At 36.8% G+C, this 21284-nt stretch overlaps 1 protein-coding gene across 5 annotated transcripts in view; it reads right to left on the bottom strand.

Annotated features, from left to right (window-relative positions):
* The window catches only part of SGMS2 (sphingomyelin synthase 2), an 83992-nt gene that overhangs the window by 9019 nt on the left and 53689 nt on the right, over nt 1–21284 (bottom strand). For 4 of the 5 annotated variants that reach the window (XM_017509038.2, XM_037731689.1, XM_017509032.2 and 1 more), the window contains 2 exons: nt 5917–6616; nt 2217–2334 (listed from right to left, as the gene is read on the bottom strand). In XM_017509038.2, coding sequence (XP_017364527.1) covers nt 2217–2334; nt 5917–6371 — 573 coding nt within the window. In that variant the 5' untranslated portion in view covers nt 6372–6616. Of the gene's footprint in view, nt 1–2216; nt 2335–5916; nt 6617–8225; nt 8633–10486; nt 10669–21284 lie in introns of those variants that run through there. The other variant, XM_017509050.2, reaches the window with a different exon arrangement.

The following is a 21284-nucleotide window of genomic DNA, read 5'->3' as shown; positions in this document are numbered from 1 at the left end:
AAAAAAAAAAAAAAAAAAAAGACAAAAAAAGTCTTTGGCCACCTATGGCCAAGGTGAGGGACAGCTAGCCCCAGAATGCTTTCTCAAGGAAGGGGAATATTGCTGACCCAGCCAAACATTCTTATAAGTGGAAAAAATAGGTTTGCAAATCTAAATCATTTCATGTAATCATTTTATAATAAAACTGAGCCAACACTTATCTAAACATACTTTGAAGAACACAAATTGTCTGACTGTAAATTAAAGCTTGGGTTGGTGGTTGAAGCAAATTGTAAGCAAAAGGTTAAACGTGAACCATAGGATACATAAGGGAGAAGGCACTGGAAAACTATGAAAGCAAAGCTTTCACTGTGATGGCTCTTGTGAGCATGCCTGGTGAGTTACAAGTTGTACAGGCATCAATTACTATAACAGATATGACACTTCCATAGTAAGTGGCTTCTATATACAAAGTTCTGCCATTGCTTAGAGTCATGAAGGATATTCTATAGAGCCAGCAACACAGGACACAATTAGGTTATCTAATAGTTTTGTAACCATAAAAATCTAAGCAGCACTCAAAGCCAGCAGATGAACTAAATTTAGAACACAACTCGGACGCCTGTTCTGTAACACCACCTCACCTCTAGTCAAACTAAGTCATTTGTGTTTGCTTTACTGAGCCATGATTCAGGCATGTATGGATTGCTTATGCTTCAGGAAGAGGTCCTGACAAGTAAACCTGGGAGATGATTAGTAAAGATGTTACAAGGTTCCACTATGACTATTTGTAGCTTGGCTATCCATTGGCACTGATGTGGCTTCTAAGGTTGCAACTCTTCCACGAAGGACAATCTTTAATTTGCTTTCTTTCTGTAATCATAGCAATTCATCCCTGCAAACCTCAGACGTTACTATGATGGGCTTGCCTTCCTTTCTGTGGCCATTTTTCCATTTAACACATTGCAATAGCTCCTTAGAAGTGTTTATTACACTTCTGAACTTCTCCCACGCCTTAAATTAGCTTCACTAAAAATCAGCCAGTGTTTAAATTCAATATGTACACTGTTTTAATTATGGATATTTTCTGCTTTGATGGCTTTGGAAAAGTATAGCTTCTCCAAACCACACCTATATTTGGTGAGGGAGACTGTGGACGTCTTCAGGGAAGCTCTATTTTTCTTTCACCTCAGACATCTGGTTAGTGTTCAGTAAAATATGATGTTAGACTTCATTCCTTTGTCCAGAAAGCACGTGATTTGTAATTTTCCATTTTATAAACCAAGGTGCACTGGAGTCTGAGATGATTACAGCTCTCTCAAGAACTCAACCTGGAGAAACTATAATTCCTGCTTAGGATGGTTTCAGAAAATATTCTCACAAACTATCTCAGTCAAAGGCCACTCTATCTTTCCAGCTGCTAAAAACCTTGGGGTCATCCTTGACTTCTTTCTCTCAAACCCATATCCAACTTATTAGCATATCCTATATCCTGACCTGAACAACTTCTCATTATTTCCACTGCCACCACTAAGGCTGAAGTTTCCATACTGGGCTGCAAGACCCTGTATGACCTGTGGTCTGCATACCTCCACCCTTCACAACTCCACTCAGACACACCGGCCTCTCGACTCTTCCTTTAACCCAGTGTAAATAAGCAATGTTTTATCCTGGAGCTCTCATCTCACCCACATGGCTCACTTTGTCTTGGTTCCTGCCCAAATGCTTTGTTATTAAAGAAGCCCTTCCTGACCTCTATATCAAATAGTTCCTACCCTCCAGCACCCTTTCACCTTACTCAGCTCTGCTGTTTTCCATCTGACAATCACTGACTTATCATCATGTGACAAATTATGAATTTGTTTGTAATTTGTCATTCCTCAGTAGAATATAAGCTCCAGAAGAGGGACTTTGTTTTGGTTACCAAAATCCCTGGTACATAACCTTAATGCTTGTAGAATGAATAGATTAATGAATAAGTAAATGAGAAGGTAAAAAAGCAGAGTCGAACTGCCAATGGTAATTTTCAGTTAGTAGACAATAAATTTTTTTTAGCACAAAAGATATATAATTTATAAATACATTTTAATTTTCCCCCCCAAATCTAAATAGAAAATAGAAAAGATGCTAAATTTCAGTTAACACATAAGAAGTGTCTAAAAGAATGTATAATAGAGGGTAGGTGTTCAATAACTGTTTTCCTGATTCCTTCTAAGTGCTAATTTGGAGGTACTTACCTTTGGAGCGCACTGGAAATGCATTCCAGGCACAGGTAGAGTAGTAACGTACATTGTAATGCAGCGATACAGGTATAAAGTTCCAATAATAAAAAAGAATCTGCGCCCCACTATTGACCTAAAGGGAAAAACATAGATGGGGAAAAACAAGTTTACTGGTTGTTTTTATTCCTAATGAAAAATAAAACAATGTTTAACAGGATAAAGAATAATCAGTACAGAATGGCATTAACAAACAAACCACAGTTTCACAGAGTCTAAAGGCTTATTTGTGAGTTGCCCGTCACTACAGTTCCATGGAGAGATTGTACCACAGTTTTCAGAAATGAAGATTCACACACTGCAATAAATCTAGGTGATTTGGCTTCCAAAGGACACGTGTGTGTGTGTATGTGTGTGTGGGGTGGGGGGGGTGGAACTAAAGTAGACAAAGAGTCTACATAATCACCTCTCCTCAAAGTCACTCTTTGCCAGAGAATTCAATGAAGCTGTCTATATTTTCAGTCAACTCACTGCATTAATAAAAACCTCTCTTGAGAACATATGAAAGGAATAAGCAAGCCACAGTAACAATGGAATTAACTAATCAGCCAAGGTGACATTACATAATTGGACACATAGGGAAATGTGACAACACATCTAACCCATGGTATATAAGCAGGGTTTATTTGAGGACCATCCAAAGGTATTTTGACCACACAGGCATGAACTATTTTCTCTATGACTAAATAGACTTTCAAAAAACTCTATCTTGAAAATGTTCAAAGTGTCCTCATACAGTTAATCACATTTAATAGTGAAGTTGTAAGCGGACTGATTTATTTTATTTAATCTTGATCAATAAAAGGGCAAAAAAATCCCCACAAGTCCTTTTTCACTTTATATTTCTGTGGGAAGAAAGCTGTCTTAACTAACATTAGTCTCTGTGCTTTACGACCTGGGTCCTCAGCCTAATGCAGGCTTCCAAGTAGATGACTGAGGATCCTGTCTTCAAAATGGAAGGGCTCTGCCATTGTACCACAGCCTCATGGGTGTATGTGAATGGGCATCATGGGTCTGAATGTCCTCAGTCCAGCTGAACAGGACAGCCCCCTTTCTGTTATATAGTGAGGTCTATAAGCTCTGGGATTAAGAGATGAGTGGGACTCTGCATAAAGCCCCTAGACTTGCTAGGTGTAACTTCCTTAGTACATAAAACATATTACTCTAGGTCTTTCATTTTCAGAGCTCTCAAGCTTTTAAGACTGGTAGTGATCAAAGACTTCTGGAAAAACAGGCAGTTTCAGGTAATGTGGCATATTTTAAGTTTTCCATAAGTTGTGGTTCTGACATGAATCAAGGTCTAATTCAGGTAACATTTGGAACTTCTAATTTGAAGAACTATGTATAAATATATAGTTTAACTGTCTGTTTCCAACAGCTATTTTAAGAATATTTCAGGGTTTCTGGGGTCAAAAAAAAAAAATAGAAGGGAACACCACCTAGACTGGTAGATGAGAGCACTGATTTATCCCAAGGCATTTCCTTAAAGGCTTGCTATTCTAGCTCTGAAAAGGAGCAGGTAATAAACAGTGCTGAGTTTCTCCTCCTGGTTAAGGGAAAACTGATTCAGCCTTTGATTCAACCCCAGGTTCCAAAAGAGTGCTGTTTTGAATTGTGCTCCATGCTGTTAGACAAGGTGAATAAGCAGAAATTATTATGTCAATTACATTCATTCCAGCATTCTGAGTTCAGCTGTACTCAGAACTGAAAACTAACTTAGAAGGTAAAGATGTACTCTACAGCCATATTTAGAAAAAGAACTACTGCTAATGATTTTTCCCATAGCTTTGAAAGGTGCTTTTAAAAGAGAGAGAGAACAAGCAAGAGTTCTCATTCAGCTGGGATGTTCAAAACAGGTTATAAAAATTATTCCACTAGTTACTAAAATGTAAGATCCAATTCTACTTCAAACATAAAAAGGCAAACGTGTGTGAGTTGCCACTGAAATAGTGGATATCATGAAAATGTATGGTCTGGCTATGTGACCATGTGTTTCGACATGTTGAAATCTAAGGTGGTTAAGTAAAGGCAGTTAACAACAACTATCTAATGAAAATTCAAAAAGTATCTAGATGAAAATATAAACTGAGGGAAAGACTGTACTTCAGAGTGGAGTCCAGATACTTACCAGACCCTGGACAATTTCTCTTTTCACACATATATGAATAAAACTTTGCTCTAAATAAAGGAGAAAGCAAATATCTGCGGCCTTAGCAGGCTCTTACATTGTGTCAATTTCTAGACACTAAAAAGAAAAACACTAAAGTTCATAAATACATTCTTTGCTTTTAGCATAAAGCATTCTTTAACAATTTCAGAAGCAGGTTACTTCTACTAAGTAAAAGACAACTCATAGCTAGATCTATTACTTAAGCATACTCAGGAAACATATGAAGAGTTATATTAAGGAAAATGCTTAGGAATGACTGCAGTTTGTGGAATAAGGTTTTAAGACTGCAAAGCTGCATTTGGGGAACTCTTTAACAAAGACAGACTGAATTCATCTAATCACAAAACAGTAGCAATGCTAGGGTCTGAGTGCATATACCACATTGAGAGTTCTATAACTGATCATGTAATGAAAAGTGTTACCAACTGAAAAACGATACAGAATAAATTCTCTCTTCTAAAGATCTTCTGGCATTAATATTGAAATCCTATCTGACTTGGAATCTTCAGATTGTAGCCAAGTTAGCATACATTACATTTATAAACTCCGTATTATGGTCAGTGTTTTGATCAAAATCATATTTTAGTGATTTAATCACTAGCATTCCAGTAGAAAACAAACGTCTAAATGATGAATGAGAGGCTCCTTGGAATTAAGGAGCCTTCATTTTTATGGACTAGAAGTCAGAATTCACATAGAGAAGCAGAAATAACCACTTCAGGGCTATGTCCAATTATTAAGTGTCTTCAAAGCAAAAGTACCTGGCTTATTTCTTCTTGATTCCCTACTATTCCAAAAATAAGGAGGCTGAAGGCAGTGAACCGTGAGCTCCTTTGTGGTGCCCAAAGGAAATCAGAGGGCAAGTTTACTTTAGAAATCTAAAAATCAAAACCACATGGATACCGTTCTAAACTCAGTTTCTTAAACTCTTGTAACTAGATAGAAAACAAACAGCAAACTGAAACCACACCCACACCCCCAACCCCACAGAAATGTAAAATTTGAGAACCGAATCCAGGCAAACCTTACAGCACACTATTGACTCTACACCAATACAGACATCACATTATGAGTAATGGAGGAAAAAGTTTCTCAACCTATTCCTTTTCCCACCTGTCAAGAGCCTGAAATAACATAAGCATGATAGTAGTGAGTACTATTCCTTTCCAAGCCTCTCGATTTATCATACAAACACCATAGCACCAAGTTGCTGGAAGTCAGGAACTGCACCTTAAATTCATAAACTCTGAGTCACCCACCACAGTACTGCTGTACACTGCCACTTTCATACACAGTTACTCAACAAACACTTACTGAATAGCGACTTAGTTTATTCACTGTGGTAGAGCTTTCTACTGCTTTTTTATCATCAAATGTTTGGATAAGACTGAATTTACTGGAGATAATGGAAAAATAATCTCAATTACCCATCTATTCACTTAAAAACAAACCAATGGCAAATCCCCAACACATATTAGATTTACTTACTTGTATCTCAGAAACAGCCACTGGGTGATCCATAATCCAAATAATACAATTCCATTTATTTCTGATACAGAAAATGCCCATTTTACCCTATCAATGTAATCAAAAAACTTGTCTGGGAGTGGAGGGCTAAGCTCCTTGGGAGGGACCCTCTCATGTACAACTGTGATCATGACAGTTGTCAAGACAAGGTTGAAAGCCGCATAGATGAAGGCAATGCCCGTTTTCCACCACTCTAGTGGAAATTTGTTCCTCGATTCGGTGGGCATAGCAATTTGGATATAGTCTGGGTACTTTTTGGTGCCTTTTCGCAGCCCACTGGATAAGCTTTTGGGTTTACCGTTGCCATTTTTGTTTTCTTCTTCAACAGGTTCAGCGGGTCTTGTGTAAGTGTTCGTAGCATCATTAGTTTGATTTTCCAAATGTTCTTCAAGTTTTGCTGTCTCTATGATATCCATTGTCCCCTAGTCTTCAGATCAAAAAGGAGATGGACAAGTTCTTGTTCTTTGTAGAAATTTAGCTGTTTTTCAATCCTTCTATTTCCAAGATCAACATAGACTCTTACAATGGACTTTGTTTCCTAATACAAAATGTAGAAGGTAGCCGTCCAATTACTGTTCCTTCCATGCAGCTATCTGCTGTACCTTCACCACTTTCAAGAAAGGAAGCCAATTCTTCCCCCAAAAAGATGTTACTATCCCACCTAAAAGCAAAACAAAATTATGTTCAGAAATTTTGCTTGTCCAATTGTCAACCATCCAAAACAAAAACATTCTCAAAATAAGGAAACTAATACCAAAGTCATCTGCTTTATAAACATAAAATCAGAACCTACTTAAAGCTGCCGAGATCAAGTTTATTTACAAAATACTGCTTTATCTTGGAATTCATCTCTTTTTGAACTAGTATCAGTAGAAATAGGAACATTTTAACAATTTCCTTAAAAATCAGGACCCAACATTGCAAACACTTCATCAGACACTATCACTTGTTGCTAACCATGAAGTCATAATAAGCTAGGAACTACCCAGAAGTCACAGCAAGCCTTCCTGAGACTATATTTTTTATGAGCCATAAAGAAAGAATAAAAACTGGTAAGTTGCTTACATGCACTGAATAATTGTTACTCTCTACATTTGTCAAAATAGTCAATTTTCTAATTAAAAAACAGAAGCCTTTTTAAGTGACCACTTTTAAGAACAGATTCAAGTACAACACATTCAAGATACTTAAAATGACACAGCCTCAGTTTATCCTTTTATATTCAGAGAACCACACCATATACAAGCAAAGCTGGCAGCCTTCAAAATAACTCTGAAAAGACACACCAAGCCTTAGCTATGTCTCTTACGTAGGTAACAAGTAGAATGTATTAGAAGGACAAAATACTTCACTACCATTGACATGATAAATTAGTAACTAACATTTTGATGCAGCCACCACAATTTCTACCAAACAACAGAAACAGGCCTCCAGGGGACCAGCTCAGGGGACTCACCCACCATGACACCACTGAGGATAACTACCTTCGGCTTCAGCTCCACAGGCTCCAGAGAGCACAGATTTCTTTAGGACACAGAGCACCACCGCCACCTCTTTTATACTTGCTAGCACATGGGCCCAGCTGTTTTCAATTTAGGAAAGCAGTCTTTTAGTCCTGCTACAGAAGACAGCCACCTGATGAGGTTTTTGAACCTTGTAATTATTCCCCTCCCTGGATACACTGCTCAACTTAAGCACACTCCGCTGCATTTTAAAGGCCTCCCCTTTCAGAGTAACTTCAGGGAAAACTGAAGAGGACAAACTCAAAGTGATGACAGCTAAGCCTTTATTTAATGAAAGAAAAAGAAAAAGAAAAAAACAGTGAAAATGGCACAGTCAATATGTACAGGCAATGTCTGTTTATAATTATGGGTGGCAAACAGATAAACCACAAGTATTTACTGTGCACCTAAATGCCCCAGTGCTGAGGGCTATGTAGGGGAAATTAAAAGGAGTGAAAAACACCTGACCTGAACATTCAGCCAAAGAGCTTGCAGTCTAACCAAAGAAACAGGACTAAAACGATGAAAGACTACTGGAGAAGACCAAATGGTATTTTGTGAAAGGAAGGAGAGGGATGAGCTAACCACTAGATAAAAAAAGAGGTTGAGTTGTACTGCGTCCCTGCTCCCGGGACAAGATGTGTCCACACACAGGCTCTGTTTCTGAGAAAGCAAAAGCATGTGGAATGCTGACCTGGTAGAGAAATGGGGGATCAAGAGAGCATGAGACTAGCTAAAAGGTGCTACTGAGAATTATGAACATCTCACCTTTCTCTTGTCCTTCTGCAGAGCCCCCAGCTATCAGTACATTACAGCAGGGTGAGAAAGGCCCAGTGGCCCTCTGGCTTGACAGTGTCTTGTTACAATGTTGTGGGAAGAATAAGCACAATGTACAGGTGTCTCAGGAAGATATTTTCAACAAGAAACCTTCAACAGCATGAACTACTACTTTTAATGGAGGTCCGAAGCACTAACGCAGCCATTTCCTGTTTCTCTTTAGCAGCCTTGCCTAATCCACTTACAGCATCTTGCCAAACCATCATCCAAATCCCCTTCCACTTTACTCTTCCATGTGTGCTTCTACTCTTGTGTTCATGTGTGAAAGAAGCTTGTGATTTTGAAGCTCCATTTCACAGTGGATGTACAGATGGTCTTTATAAGGTAGCTACTCAGTTCTAGAACACAGAATGTGGAACAGAAGAAAATTCAATTAGTAACCTTTTTTTTTTCTTTTTTCTTCCTAAGAGGAAACACTCAGCCACCCACCTCTTGGGACTGCTGAGAGAATGACTGAAATAATTAATTGTGAAGAGCTTTGTGCCCCTGGGAGTAAGAACACTATGTGACTACAATGCCCTTTTATCATCATTAGCATTAAAATTAATATTTTCCTTGGGATTTCATTAAGATTAGCTATACACAGCACATTCATCATGTGTCAACAACTCTTGGGATGAAATGTTTGTCATCAAGATAATGATCACAACATACTCATTCCAATTGTGAAAGAAAAATATCTCAGGGCCCCAAAATCACTAAGCGAAAGGGAAAAGTCAAGGTGTGAACTGCTTAGGGCAAACCTGCCTCCCATTCTATCCAAAGTCAAACATATCTGCTCAGTGAGATAAATGCATATCTGATTGCCTCCTTTGGAGACAAGCTAATCAGAAACGCAAAATAATGCAACCATTTATCTTTGATCTACTCTTTGACCTAGAAGCCTCTTTCCCGCCTTGGGTTGTCCTGTCTTTCAGACGAAACCAATGTTCACCGTACATATGATTAGTGTCTTATGTACCCCTAAAATGTATAAAACCAAACTGTGCTGTGATCACCTTGGGCACATGTCTTCAGGACCTCCTAAGGCTGTGTCATGGGTGTGCATCCTAAACACTGGCAAAATAAACTTTCTAAATTAACTGAGATCTCAGATTTTCAGATTTTCAGGGTTCACATTTTAGTAACCACAGAGGGATTATGAATGGAGGTGCCCCTCACCTTTGACAAATCTCCTATCAGTGCTTGGATCAACCTTGAGCTATCTTTATGACTCAAACCAATAGGACAATTTGCTGAGGCCTAGAAGCACCCATTCCAGAGAATCACTGATCTCCTTAACTTTGGTGGAGATCTAACGTTTATTTTGCTGTACAACTCCTTTTTTTGGAGTTTTACTTGCTTCCAACACAAGGAAGGCAAGTTTTTCCTGCTTCCATGATAATGGGAGACAAGTACTCCTTTATGGAGTTTCCCTTTCAACAGGAAAGATGAGGGTTTTTTGTTTTTGTTTTTTTCCAGCTCCTAGTGACACAGGAGATAGAAGTTATTTAGGCAGATAGTGAGGGTAAAAATCCTTGTCAAGGCTTCCCTTCTAACAGAAAGCAGCCCAAGAAATGTTTTTTTGCCTGAAGAATAGAGCTGCAAACATAGATAAGCAAGCTGGAAGCTTGCACAGGTTAATGCTGGCAGCTGTGCCAATACAAAATGGCTACCTGGGGGCCGGGTATGTTCAACATGGAGGCTCCATCTTCCCTTTTGTCACCATGTGCACAGTAAAGAAACAGGCAGCATGGTTCCGGCGAGGTAGAAAATCCATCTGCATAATAAAAGATTAGGGTGGGGCAGCCAGCTTTTTGCACCCTATGCAAATGGCACGCCTGGTCCAACCAATCTTTCATGCCCTATGAAAATCAAACACCACCTCCTCACACTCATCTATAAAACCTCCCGCATTTCACCGAGGAAGGAGAAACCCATTTGGGACCCCTTTCTCTGCAGGAGAGAGCTCTTATCTTTGTTTTGCCTATTAATCCTCCACTTTAAACCTCACTCCTTGTGTGTCCACATCCTTGATTTCCTCCACATTAGACAATGAACCGTGGGTATCACCCCAGACAACAAGGCTGCTCCACTAGGATGATAGAGAGCAGTCTTCAGCCTGAGACCCACCCCTAGATAACTAACTGAATTGAGGTTTGTCTTGGCTCAAGTTAAAATTAAACAACCAGCTGGTCTTAATGTCTCCTTACCATTAGAGTGCACAGTCATCATAGAAGTTGTGCAATCATTTGGTTTAACTGGTTTTTTGTTGTAGCTGTTGTTTTTGTTTTTGTTGTTGTTTCAGTATTTTTCCCATTGGGTTTGACCAACTCTATCCGACTTGATCAAATCCGAAGGAAAGTTCCAAATTATGGGAAACAAGGGATCTGAAGTGGCTAAATTCCCATAGGCACACACAAAAAAGGTGGTGTGGCACAGCGGTATGGTCGGGAGAGAGAAACAGCCAGCAAAAGAAGAGAAAAAAAAAGGAAAGACTTCTGACTATTCAAGGGGCTTTATTTACAATAACAAGGCCACCTTTTTGCTAGCCAGGTCAAACTGAAAGTAATGGCTGTCACCCCATGCTGCAGTGCAATAGCTAAGCTCCTGCTTTTTCCACCATGACAGCCTGGCTTTTGGTTCCTAAATCAAGCCCTTTCTGGTTTGATACTTGGTACTTCTGAAATAGTGGCAATTTGTCCTAGTTCATGAAATACGGAAATGAGATTTAAAGAGTTTTTTTTTTTTAAAGGAACTCAATGGTTAAAGTCAGCTTAATTAAAAGCTACCACATCCAAGATGTGTGTCTGTACCTATGTATGTGTTTGTTATTTAAAAGGCTTTTATGTTTTTCTTTCTTTTTTCTCTCCTTCACTTTTTCTTTCTTTTTTCTTCTTTTTTTTGAAATGGAGTCTTGCTCTGTTGCCCAGGCTGGAGTGCAGTGGCATGATCTTGGCTCACTGCAACCTCTGCCTCCTGGGTTCAAGCGATTCTCCTGCCTGTCTCCCAAGTAGCTGGGATTATAGGCATGTACCCACTACACCTGGCTAATTTTTGTATTTTTAGTAGAGATGGGGTTTTACCATGTTGGCCAGGTTGGTCTTGAATTCCTGACCTCAGCTGATCCACCTGCCTCACCCTTCCAAAGTGTTGGGATTATAAGCATGAGCTACTGTGCCCAGACCTCCCCACTTTTTTTGAGCAAAAGTTTTTTTCTTCTAAGTTGACTGGATTCTGTTTTCTTCATTTACTTCTGCTTTCTCTCCATTCTTTTCCATCCTCTGCTGCATGAGGGATCTAAAATAGTTTATAATAGCCTGGGATTCCTTAAAGAAAATGGAGAAGGTACCAGACTCCCTTTCAGGGAGAAACCTGTTTCTCCTTATGGAACCAGAAGAGTATAAACAGACAAGTTCATTTCAGCTTTTAAACTGCTTTTGTACTGTTATCTGATTTACTGACTAAAATAGTAATTACAACAGAGGCTACTCTTGGGTTTTTAAAGAAGAGTGTAGTTTAGACACTTAGAAATGTCTTTGTTTAAAAAATTTTTTTACCAAGTGCACCATAAAAACATAACATGGTCTAGCCTCATAAATAATCTCAGGATTCATTGTGGGCTCTGCCCAGAGCTCAGAGATCTGGTTTAAAAAATAGGTAGTGCCTATCTAAATAAAATTTGTCTCCTTACACAATCCTATGATAGATTTTTATAATTTGATGTTAGATTTGGCATCCATCTTTAATCTCCCTCTAGCACAACAGACTATTTCTTTCTGAACCTTATGACGTAAATTTTGCTATTTGATTTTCACCTGAGTTGTTTAATATGCAAATTTAAGGCTATTTAGCTGACAACTATCTAAGGTTGTGAAACAGGTTATCAAGCTATGTATTATATGTTGTGTACACATTGTCTCACTACTGAAAATATATTAAAAAGTTCTAATTAATTGGCTTAAAGAAAAATAAAAGCACTTGAATCAAATAGTTTATCACGAAAAAAGAAGAGACTAGTCCAATGGTTTTTCAAGTTTATGTAACTTAAGTATAATCTTCAATAAATAAGCTTGCTTTAAAATTATTGGTAAAGTAATATTAGAAATGTCTTAAGAATTTCCAGCATACATTCTTGTTTGCATTTATTCATCAAGCAATTTCATACTTATCCCTGCTAAATACTATAAGGTGTCAAAATTTGACATGGGCGTTATAAAACTATGAGCCCAGCCCAAAGCAGAATGAACTTTCCTTGTGTAACCTTTAATAAATAAGACATTTATATTGGTTTAATAAAAGATAGCTACATCCTGAATTTAGTAAGATTACCATAACTTCTAATTTTGTGGCTTTGTGTGGTTTAGTTCACAGGCAGTGAGGTTTGTTTTGAGAAAGGACTGTTACTGTCTTTGTCCCAAAGTTAGTTTGGTCTATGCCCAGGAATGAACAAGGACAGCTTGGAGGTTAAATGCAAGATGGAGTCAGTTAGGCCAAATCTTTTTCACTGTTTCAGTTATAATTTTGCAATGGTGGTTCCAAAACTTTAAATGATTATTGCAGTTTTCATAAATAATCTAAGTAAACAATCAAAATAAAATAAGTAGGTAAATGAAATGGGATACTTGTAGACAAACATTTAGAATTTAAAGTTATATCAAATTAAATCATAGATATTTCATTATTTGGGTATATTCCAATAAAAATATATTTGTAGGAAAACATTCTTTAAAAAAAAAAGTGGTTTTTAAAAAAAGTGAACAATTTTGCTTATTTAAAGGTCATGTAGAAATCAAAGTAAAAGGAACCAGGAAATAAGAGAGATGTAGAGAACATTATAAAAAATAAAAAGGTTTTTGTTTTTTTGGTAAGAAGGCTTAAAGAGAAATAATTTTATATGAGAAATAATCTTGTATGAGATTCTTCACATGAGAAAGAATTTAGTCTTAGAATAGAATGACTGGTTGTTTAGGAAAGAGGGATGTTCCGGACAAACCAGAAAGTCCAAGCATGTCATGAACAGTCTACGTAAATCACAACACGAGGATTAAAAAAACTTATATGATCAGGTTGTCATATTTTTAAATTTTGGTTTGCTTAGGAAAAAACTGAGATTAAAAGGTTTTTTTTTTAATTAATGTAATTACATCCACATATGTCTCTGTATGAGCTTTTAAAGTACTTGTGACATTGAGTTACAAGGCTTTGACTCTTGTGTCTTAAAAGGATACCAAGTCCTGTTAAATTTTAAAATACTTGTGACATTGAGTTACAAGGCTTTGACTCTTGTGTCTAAAAAGGACACCAAGTCCTGTTTAAATTTATCAGTCAAACACTGATCACAATTAAACCCCATCCTCAGGCCCAATAGAAGATGCCAATCAAAATAAACTGCATTCCTGAGACACTGGGTCAGAAATTAAAGCTATTCAACCCCTCAAGGCCCAGGAACTATCAAGGAAGATGTGAGTGTATGAGACTGCAGGAGCTGATTTTTAGAGATAAAATCAGTTCAGTTTTTTTTATAAAGTAATCAATATCAAAGACACACTGATGCAAGACCAGCATATGGCCCTTGTGTCTGATTAACGAGGCTTTCTTGAAGCATTAACTGACTCCTTAATAAAGTTATAAAAGGCTTATGCAAGTTTTATCTTATAGTCAAGATTAAAACTTTATAGTTTACAAAATTTTGAAAATCAAATTTAATTGGCTTCATTCTGTTTTTACTAGGGCTTATTGTTTGGAAAATTAAGTCTCCTCTCTCAAAGAATGGAGGTTTTGCCTTTTTTTAAAATCCAGTGTTAACACTTTGGTTAAATGAAATGACTCATTTTACAATGACTTGTGATATCAAGTGTTTTAAAACTTTGATATTGACAAACTTTCCAAATCAAATTATAAATTATGTGTTTTTCATACCAAATTAATCCTTTAAGATATTAGGTTCCCTAAAGTCCAAAAATGTCATATTTGGCTTTGGTATAAAAATTATACTGAAAGCATTGTCAAATATAAAATGGTGTTTGGTTGCTGTTTTTGTATAAATATGTTATTGGGATATGTTCTAAAATTATGGGTAACTTCCATAATTCCGATATGACTTAATGTACATTATCAGTAATAATTACAATTGTTATGTTAATTTATAAGAGTGCCACAGAGGTAACAAATTTCCTTATCAATTGTGTCTTTTACTATGGCTGCCCTAAAATTTTTTGTCATCCACAGACAATTTTTGTCTTGTTTTGGTCCTCTTTACAAGGTGGTTTTATAATGGTTTCTAATAACTTTGGAGATTTTTATATCAGAATAGAGGAAAAATTTTCAGGACTCATAGAGAGCTGAAATGTTCATGAATATCAAGCAGAACAGGAATTAACTGCATGGATGAAATTAACAGAAGTCTGAAGTAATCTTTTTAACTTTGTTTAAAATCTGTTGATCCTTTGGTTTGTTTTTCGGAGTCAGGAAAACTTTTCTTTTAAACTATTTACAGCTTTTAACAATTGAGTAAAGTATACTCCTATGAACAAAATTTGGAGCATATTTGTTTTCTATCTGATTTCTCCAGAATTTGGAAACTATTTGTGACTATTCTTATGGCAATATAGTTATTTGCATAAGTGCAATAAGAATATGTTTTCATTTATAACATAACTGGAGAAACTGGTTATTTTACCAAGGCTTTGGCTGGAATAGTGTGCTTTCCTTTCAAAAATTAAACTTGACTTACAGAGCAATAAAAGGACTTTGGGAAAACTAGCCTCATACTTGTTTACACAGTCCCTGTACAGGGTTCCTGACCTGTGGTAAGTAAAGAATGTCACTTTCTGACAGGCCTAGGAGTTCCAAGTTTTATCTTGGAACCTCAAGAGGAGAGAATCACCCAATTCATAGGTATTTGATGACACAAATCCATGGCTGGTCTTGGTTTTAAAAAAGTCTTATCTAAGATTCCTTCTATGGGTGCTGTGGCTCATACCAGTAATTTCAGTACTTTGGGAAGCCAAGACAAGAGGTCACTACTGCCTAGGAGTTCAAAACTTGTCTGGGCAATGTGGCAATACACCATGTTCACAAAAAAATACAAAACATTAGCTGGGTATGATGGTGTGCCTGTAGTCCCAGCTACTTGGGAGGCTAAGGTTGGAGGACTGCTTGAGCCCAAGAGGTTGAGACTGCAGTGAGCGGTGATCACACCACTGCATTCCAGCCTGGATGATGGAATGAGAACCTATCTCAAGAAAAAAAAAAGTTGCTGTTACCCAATATTAGTTATGTAATGTAGCCTAGTGGTATAAACCTGCTGCTGCCACCATTTTTACTGTCTGATGAACTTTAGAATCATTTTGTCAGATGACAGGAAAAATCCTACTGGCAGTATTAAAAGGAAATAACTTGAATTATATATTAATATGGCAACATCAAATCTTTACTGGTATAATATCTCAGCTTCCCACCTAGGAATATGGTATAGCTTTATGCTTGCATTTATACACCTTAGCTAATTTTTATAGCTTTCTTCGTATAAGTTCTGAACATTTATTTTAATGATAAGGACTTGAGGTCATTTTTGTCATTGTTGTACTGGCTACATCAGTAATCAGTAGTCAAGTATGTTACCATATTTGTATTAGGTTTTCCAACTAGTTATTACTGATTCTATAAGGATACTGTGTTTTTAATTTGTGAACAAAACCTAAAGTTCCAGTTGAATATTGTATGTTTTAGTTATTTTCACACATATATTTCTTTTCTGCCTTTTAGTCATTACCTGCCTGTTTTCTTTGTATTGTCTTGGCTTAACTGGCTAGAGCAATGTTAAACAGCAGATATGCAGAAGTGAAACACGGAAGCACAATGGTGTTTTACAATGGTGTTTTCTTGTAATTTGACAAAAAGATTCTAAAGCTCATTTAGGAGTGAAAGTGAAAGCAGCAGAAGACTTTTCCTACTAGGTATTAGAACATATATTACACAGCTAAAATGGTGTGATATTGACATTAAAAGAGCCTATCTATACATACTTCTATTAAAATAAAATGCTGAATATTTTTCCCTTGCAATATCAATTGGATATTGAGTTTTACCAAATGCCATTGTGGCTTCACTCCAGATAATGCTCTTTTCCTTTTACACGTTTGTGATATATTTTATTACAATCATTTTCTAATTTTAAATCTTCCTTCCATTTCTGGAATAAATCATGCTTAGTTAAAAAAAAAAAGTAACAAAACACTAGCAGTGTACCATAAGGTTCAGAATTTGGCATTTGCGTTTTAAAGGGAGATGAATCTATAGAGATCTTTAACTTGTTCGGTATTATCTAGTTTAACTTCCAGTATTTTGCAATGTAAGAGGACTCAGAAGATTTGGCATCTGCTTTGTACTTTGGCGCAGTACCCTAAACAAATGAACTAATAGAATTGCCATCCACTGAGAGAGGAACTATTGTGGCTTCTGTCGCTTTCCCAGACACTGGTAAGAAAGGATGACTATAGTGTGAACCCCGAAAACCTGAAACAGGTCTCAGTTAATTTATTAAGTTTATTTTGCCAAGGTTGAGGATGCACACCCATGATGCCACCTCAGGAGGTCCTGACGACATGTGCCCAAGGTGGTCAGAGCACACTTTGGTTTTACCATTTTAGGGGGACATGAGACATCAATCAACATAGGTAAGATGAACATTGGTTTGGTCTGGAAAGGCGAGACAACTCAAAGCAGGGAAGGGGCTTCCAGGTCATAAGCAGGTAAGAGATAAATGGTTGAATTCTTTTGGGTTTTTGATTAGCCTCTTCAAAGGAGGCAATCAGATATGCACCGATCTCAGTGAGTAGAGGGGTGACTGAACAAAATGGAAAGCAGGTTTGCTCTAAGCAGTTCCCAGCTTGACTTTTCCCTTTAGCTTAGTGATTTTTGGGGCCCCAAGATATTTTCCTTTCACATTTCCTCCCTTTTGTTTTTTAAAATCTTTTGGAGAAAGTATTTTAGAAGAAAAAGTCTCTGGGCTTAGGTCTGGTCTCATCTCTCATGGCTAGGGTGGTTCGTTCCTAGATGGGTAAGTCCTGAGTTATTAGGAAAGCTCGTTTTTAGAAGGTTGTGAAGTCTCATGTCCTATGAAGAGAAAATAGGGGGAGAAAGGGAGAACAACAGCAACAAACAAAAGAACAATCCTGGAAAATCGATATAGGCCACATTACTCTGAAGTCCATACATCAGTAGGCAGGTATAAAAGTGGCTTATGTATATAAATAGGTTGTTATTTTCTTCTGAAGTTTAAGTTGTCTAGCTTCAGTTCACAGGGCTTTATAAAATCAGCTTAGTTATAAGTGATTTCAGCTTAGGATAAATGGAAGAAAAAAACTGAAAACATTATTTTGAAGACTTGTAGCCAAGAAAAATTAGAATTTGGTCCAAACTCTAGAAAATATTAAAAACTGAAAAACATTAGGCAAGACTAGAATCTAACAACAGGTGTACTATAGTTTTGGAAACATAATGTTTCTCTCTCCAGTTTCCCATTTTTACTGAAGACAAATCATGGTAGGACTAGTTTGCTTTATTATACTTGGCCTAATTTGTATACAGTGCAGCAAGAATACTTATTTTTTACAGAGGCTTTTAAATTGGCTTTGAATAGCATTTTTAATCAGCTATCCTATTTTATGACTTTGTCTTAAGGAAATTAGATGTACAAAACATATTTTTACAAGTATGTTTTCAACAGCTACATATAAGGGAAAATTGGAAATAATCTAATATCCAAGATCATGGGATTAGCTAAATGAATTAGGGTTACCTTAATATTACACATAATGTGTAGTACCACAGTAACTATAAAACTTCAAGACAGATATATAAATACTATATAAGAAGAAAACAGTGCTGAGGTAGGCAGACCACCTGAGGCCAGTAGTTTGAGACCAGCCTGGCCAAATATGGCAAAACCCTATCTCTACCAAAAATACAAAAAATTAGCTGGGTGTGGTAGCACATGCCCATAATCCCAGCTACTCAGGAGGCTGAGGCATGAGAACCCCTCCAACCCAGGAGGCAGAGGTTGAAGTGAGCTGAGATTGCACCATTGCTCTCTAGCCTGGTGACAGAGCAAGACTCTGTCCCCCGTCCCCCCCAAAAAAGAAGTATCAAATTAAGAAGAAACTTTAATCTGAATAGAAACTGCAGAATCTCAATAATTCCTATCAAAGTTTATCGTTTCAAAAAAAATGGGAAAAGGCCATGTGATCGATACTCATGGCTACAGAGAAAGGTGGAGGTATGGCAGGCCCACATCCATGAGTTCCCATGGCAGTTCAGATCTGAAGCTCACTGACAGCAGCTGCAGAGGTGACTGAGTATAGACATGGGCTCCAGTAGAAGGCTTAGAAATACTTTGTCTTCTAGATTTGTAAGTGTCCCTGGTGGTGCATACAAAGTGTTTAAGGTAAGATATATTAAATGTGTTAATATAATTTAAAAATTGAGATTTTATCTACAGTTTATTATAGTTTTAATATTTAAAATAATTTAATCTGTTCAAGATAGATGCAAAACATTGATCAAAGAAAATATGTTCTTGCATTTATAAACTGCAATAAGGAATAATAGACATTTATACATTGAGCTTAAAGGTTTAAGAAAAACTAGGTCTTGAAACAGAATTGTATTGAATTGAGTATCAGTTGAAACAATCAGCTGATGAATTTAACAGACACAAGAGCTTTCTTAGACCTCAAAAAAGAAAACTCTGTTGTCACTCTAAAGCCATTTAAAAATCAACCTGTAGAATAAAATAACAACGTAACAGTTCTCAGTAAATCTTACTTATATGGCAGGTCCTATGCTTATGTATTATCTAATTAATCACTATAACACCACCAGGAAATATTATTAGCCAGATTTTTTTTTTAAATGAAACAATCAAAGAGATAACACACAGAATGGGAGAAAATATTTGCAAAGTATCCATCTGACAAGAGATTAATAACCAGAATATGTAAGGAGCTCAAACAACAGGGGAAAAAAATCTAATAGTCTGAGTAAAAAATAAGCAAAAGTTCCGAATAGACATTTCTCAAAAGACAAATGGCAAACAGGTATATGAAAAGGGGCTTAACATCATTATCACAGAAATACAAGTCAAAACTACAATGAGATAATCATCTCACTCCAGTTAAAATGGCTTCTATCCAAAAGATAGCCAGTAATGAATGTTAGTGAGGATGTAGAGACAGTAGAATCCTTGTACACTGTTGGTGGGAATGCTAGAGCCACTACAGAGAACAGTATGGAGGTACCTCAGAAAACTAAAAATAGAGCTACCATATAATCCAGCTATCCCACTGCCGGGTATATATCCAAAAGAAAGAAAATCAATATATCAAAGAGATATCTTCACTCTCATGTTTACTGCAACATTATTCACAATAGCCAAGATTTGGAAGCAACCTCAATGTCCATTGACAGATGGACGGATAAAGAAAATGTAGTACACATACATAATGGAGTACTATTCAGCCATAAAAAAGAATGAGAGCTCATCATTTGCAACAACACAGATGGAACTGAAGGTCATTATGTTAAATGAAATAAGCCAGGCACAGAAAGACAAACTTCACATGTTCTCACTCATTTGTGGGAGTTAAATATTAAAACAATTGAACTTACAGACATAGAGAGTAGAAAGATGATTACCAGAGGATGGGAAGGGTAGTGGTGGGTGGTGGGGCAGGCAAAGCAGGGATGGTTAATGAGTAAAAAAATATATTTAGATAGAATGAGTGAGTTCTGGTATTTGATAGCATAATAGAGTGACTACAGTCAACAATATGTTTAAAAATAACTAAAAGTATAATTGAAATATTTATGACACAAATAAGTGATGGATGCTTGAGGTGATGGATACACCATTTACCCTGATTTGATTATTACACATTGTAATAATCAAAGCCCCTGTTCCTAAATGGTATACCACTGCCTCTAGTGCCACTCCATATGAAAAGGTCAACAACAGCATTAGTGAAAAAGATTAAGAGTCAATCAATTATGAACTTGGTTTTTTCATTTCTTAAATTTAAGCTTTTATTTTAGATCAGGGGTAAAGGTTTGTTACCTGGGTATATTGCATGGCACTGAGGTTTTCTAGATTGCAATACAGGCAATTCTTCAGTCTTTGTAAATTTGTAAAAATCAATATAAACTTAGAAAAAAATTTAACTTATAATTCGCCATTATTGTGAGGAAAAAAATTTCCCTATCACCCATATCTGCCATTTAATTATAGTTAATATTACTATTAACTATTGTAACTATGTAGGGAAATTTCCCTATTTAGGGAAATTTTTAACAGACTCCTTTTAAATTTTTAATAGACTCCTTTGAACAGACACCATATTAAATCTGTAAAACCGGTAGGTATATCATTTTATGTTAACAGCATCCAGTTTAGCTTAGAAATCTCATGCCCATAAAGTTTTTCCTAACCACCAAGACATGGTACCTTTTTATTGTTTTGTTTTTTGTTTCTGAGACAGAGTCTCACTCTGTCACCCAGGCTGGAATGCAGTGGCACGATCCTGGCTCACTGCAACCTCAGCCTCCCAGGTTCAAGTGATCCTCATACCTCAGCCTCCTGAGTAGCTGGGATTACAGGCATGCCATCACACCCAACTAATTTTTGTATTTTTAGTAGAGGCGGGGTTTTTGCCTTGTTGGCTAGGTTGGTCTCGAACCTCTGGCCTCAAGTGATCCACCCATCTCAGCCTCCTAAATTTCTGGGATTACTGGTGTGAGCTACTGTACCCGGCCAGTTTTTTCTTATTAACAGTGTTAGAGTTTAACTAGTTTGTAAAATTCTTTCCATTCAAAATGGGTGCTTTATTGAGTGATGGGATTCTATTTCAGAAGCACCCACAAAATTTGTTAAGTATTTTTACTAACAGGTTCTTGAAAACAGACAATCCACTGCTTACCAAAAAGTTATCATGTATTTCTGAAATACTTTCC

Source organism: Cebus imitator, unplaced genomic scaffold (assembly GCF_001604975.1).
Source record: "Cebus imitator isolate Cc_AM_T3 unplaced genomic scaffold, Cebus_imitator-1.0 Scaffold17, whole genome shotgun sequence".
Classification (NCBI taxonomy): domain Eukaryota; kingdom Metazoa; phylum Chordata; class Mammalia; order Primates; family Cebidae; genus Cebus; species Cebus imitator.
The sequence above is the reverse complement of the archived record's forward strand: the minus strand, read 5'-3'. Positions and strand labels throughout refer to the sequence as shown.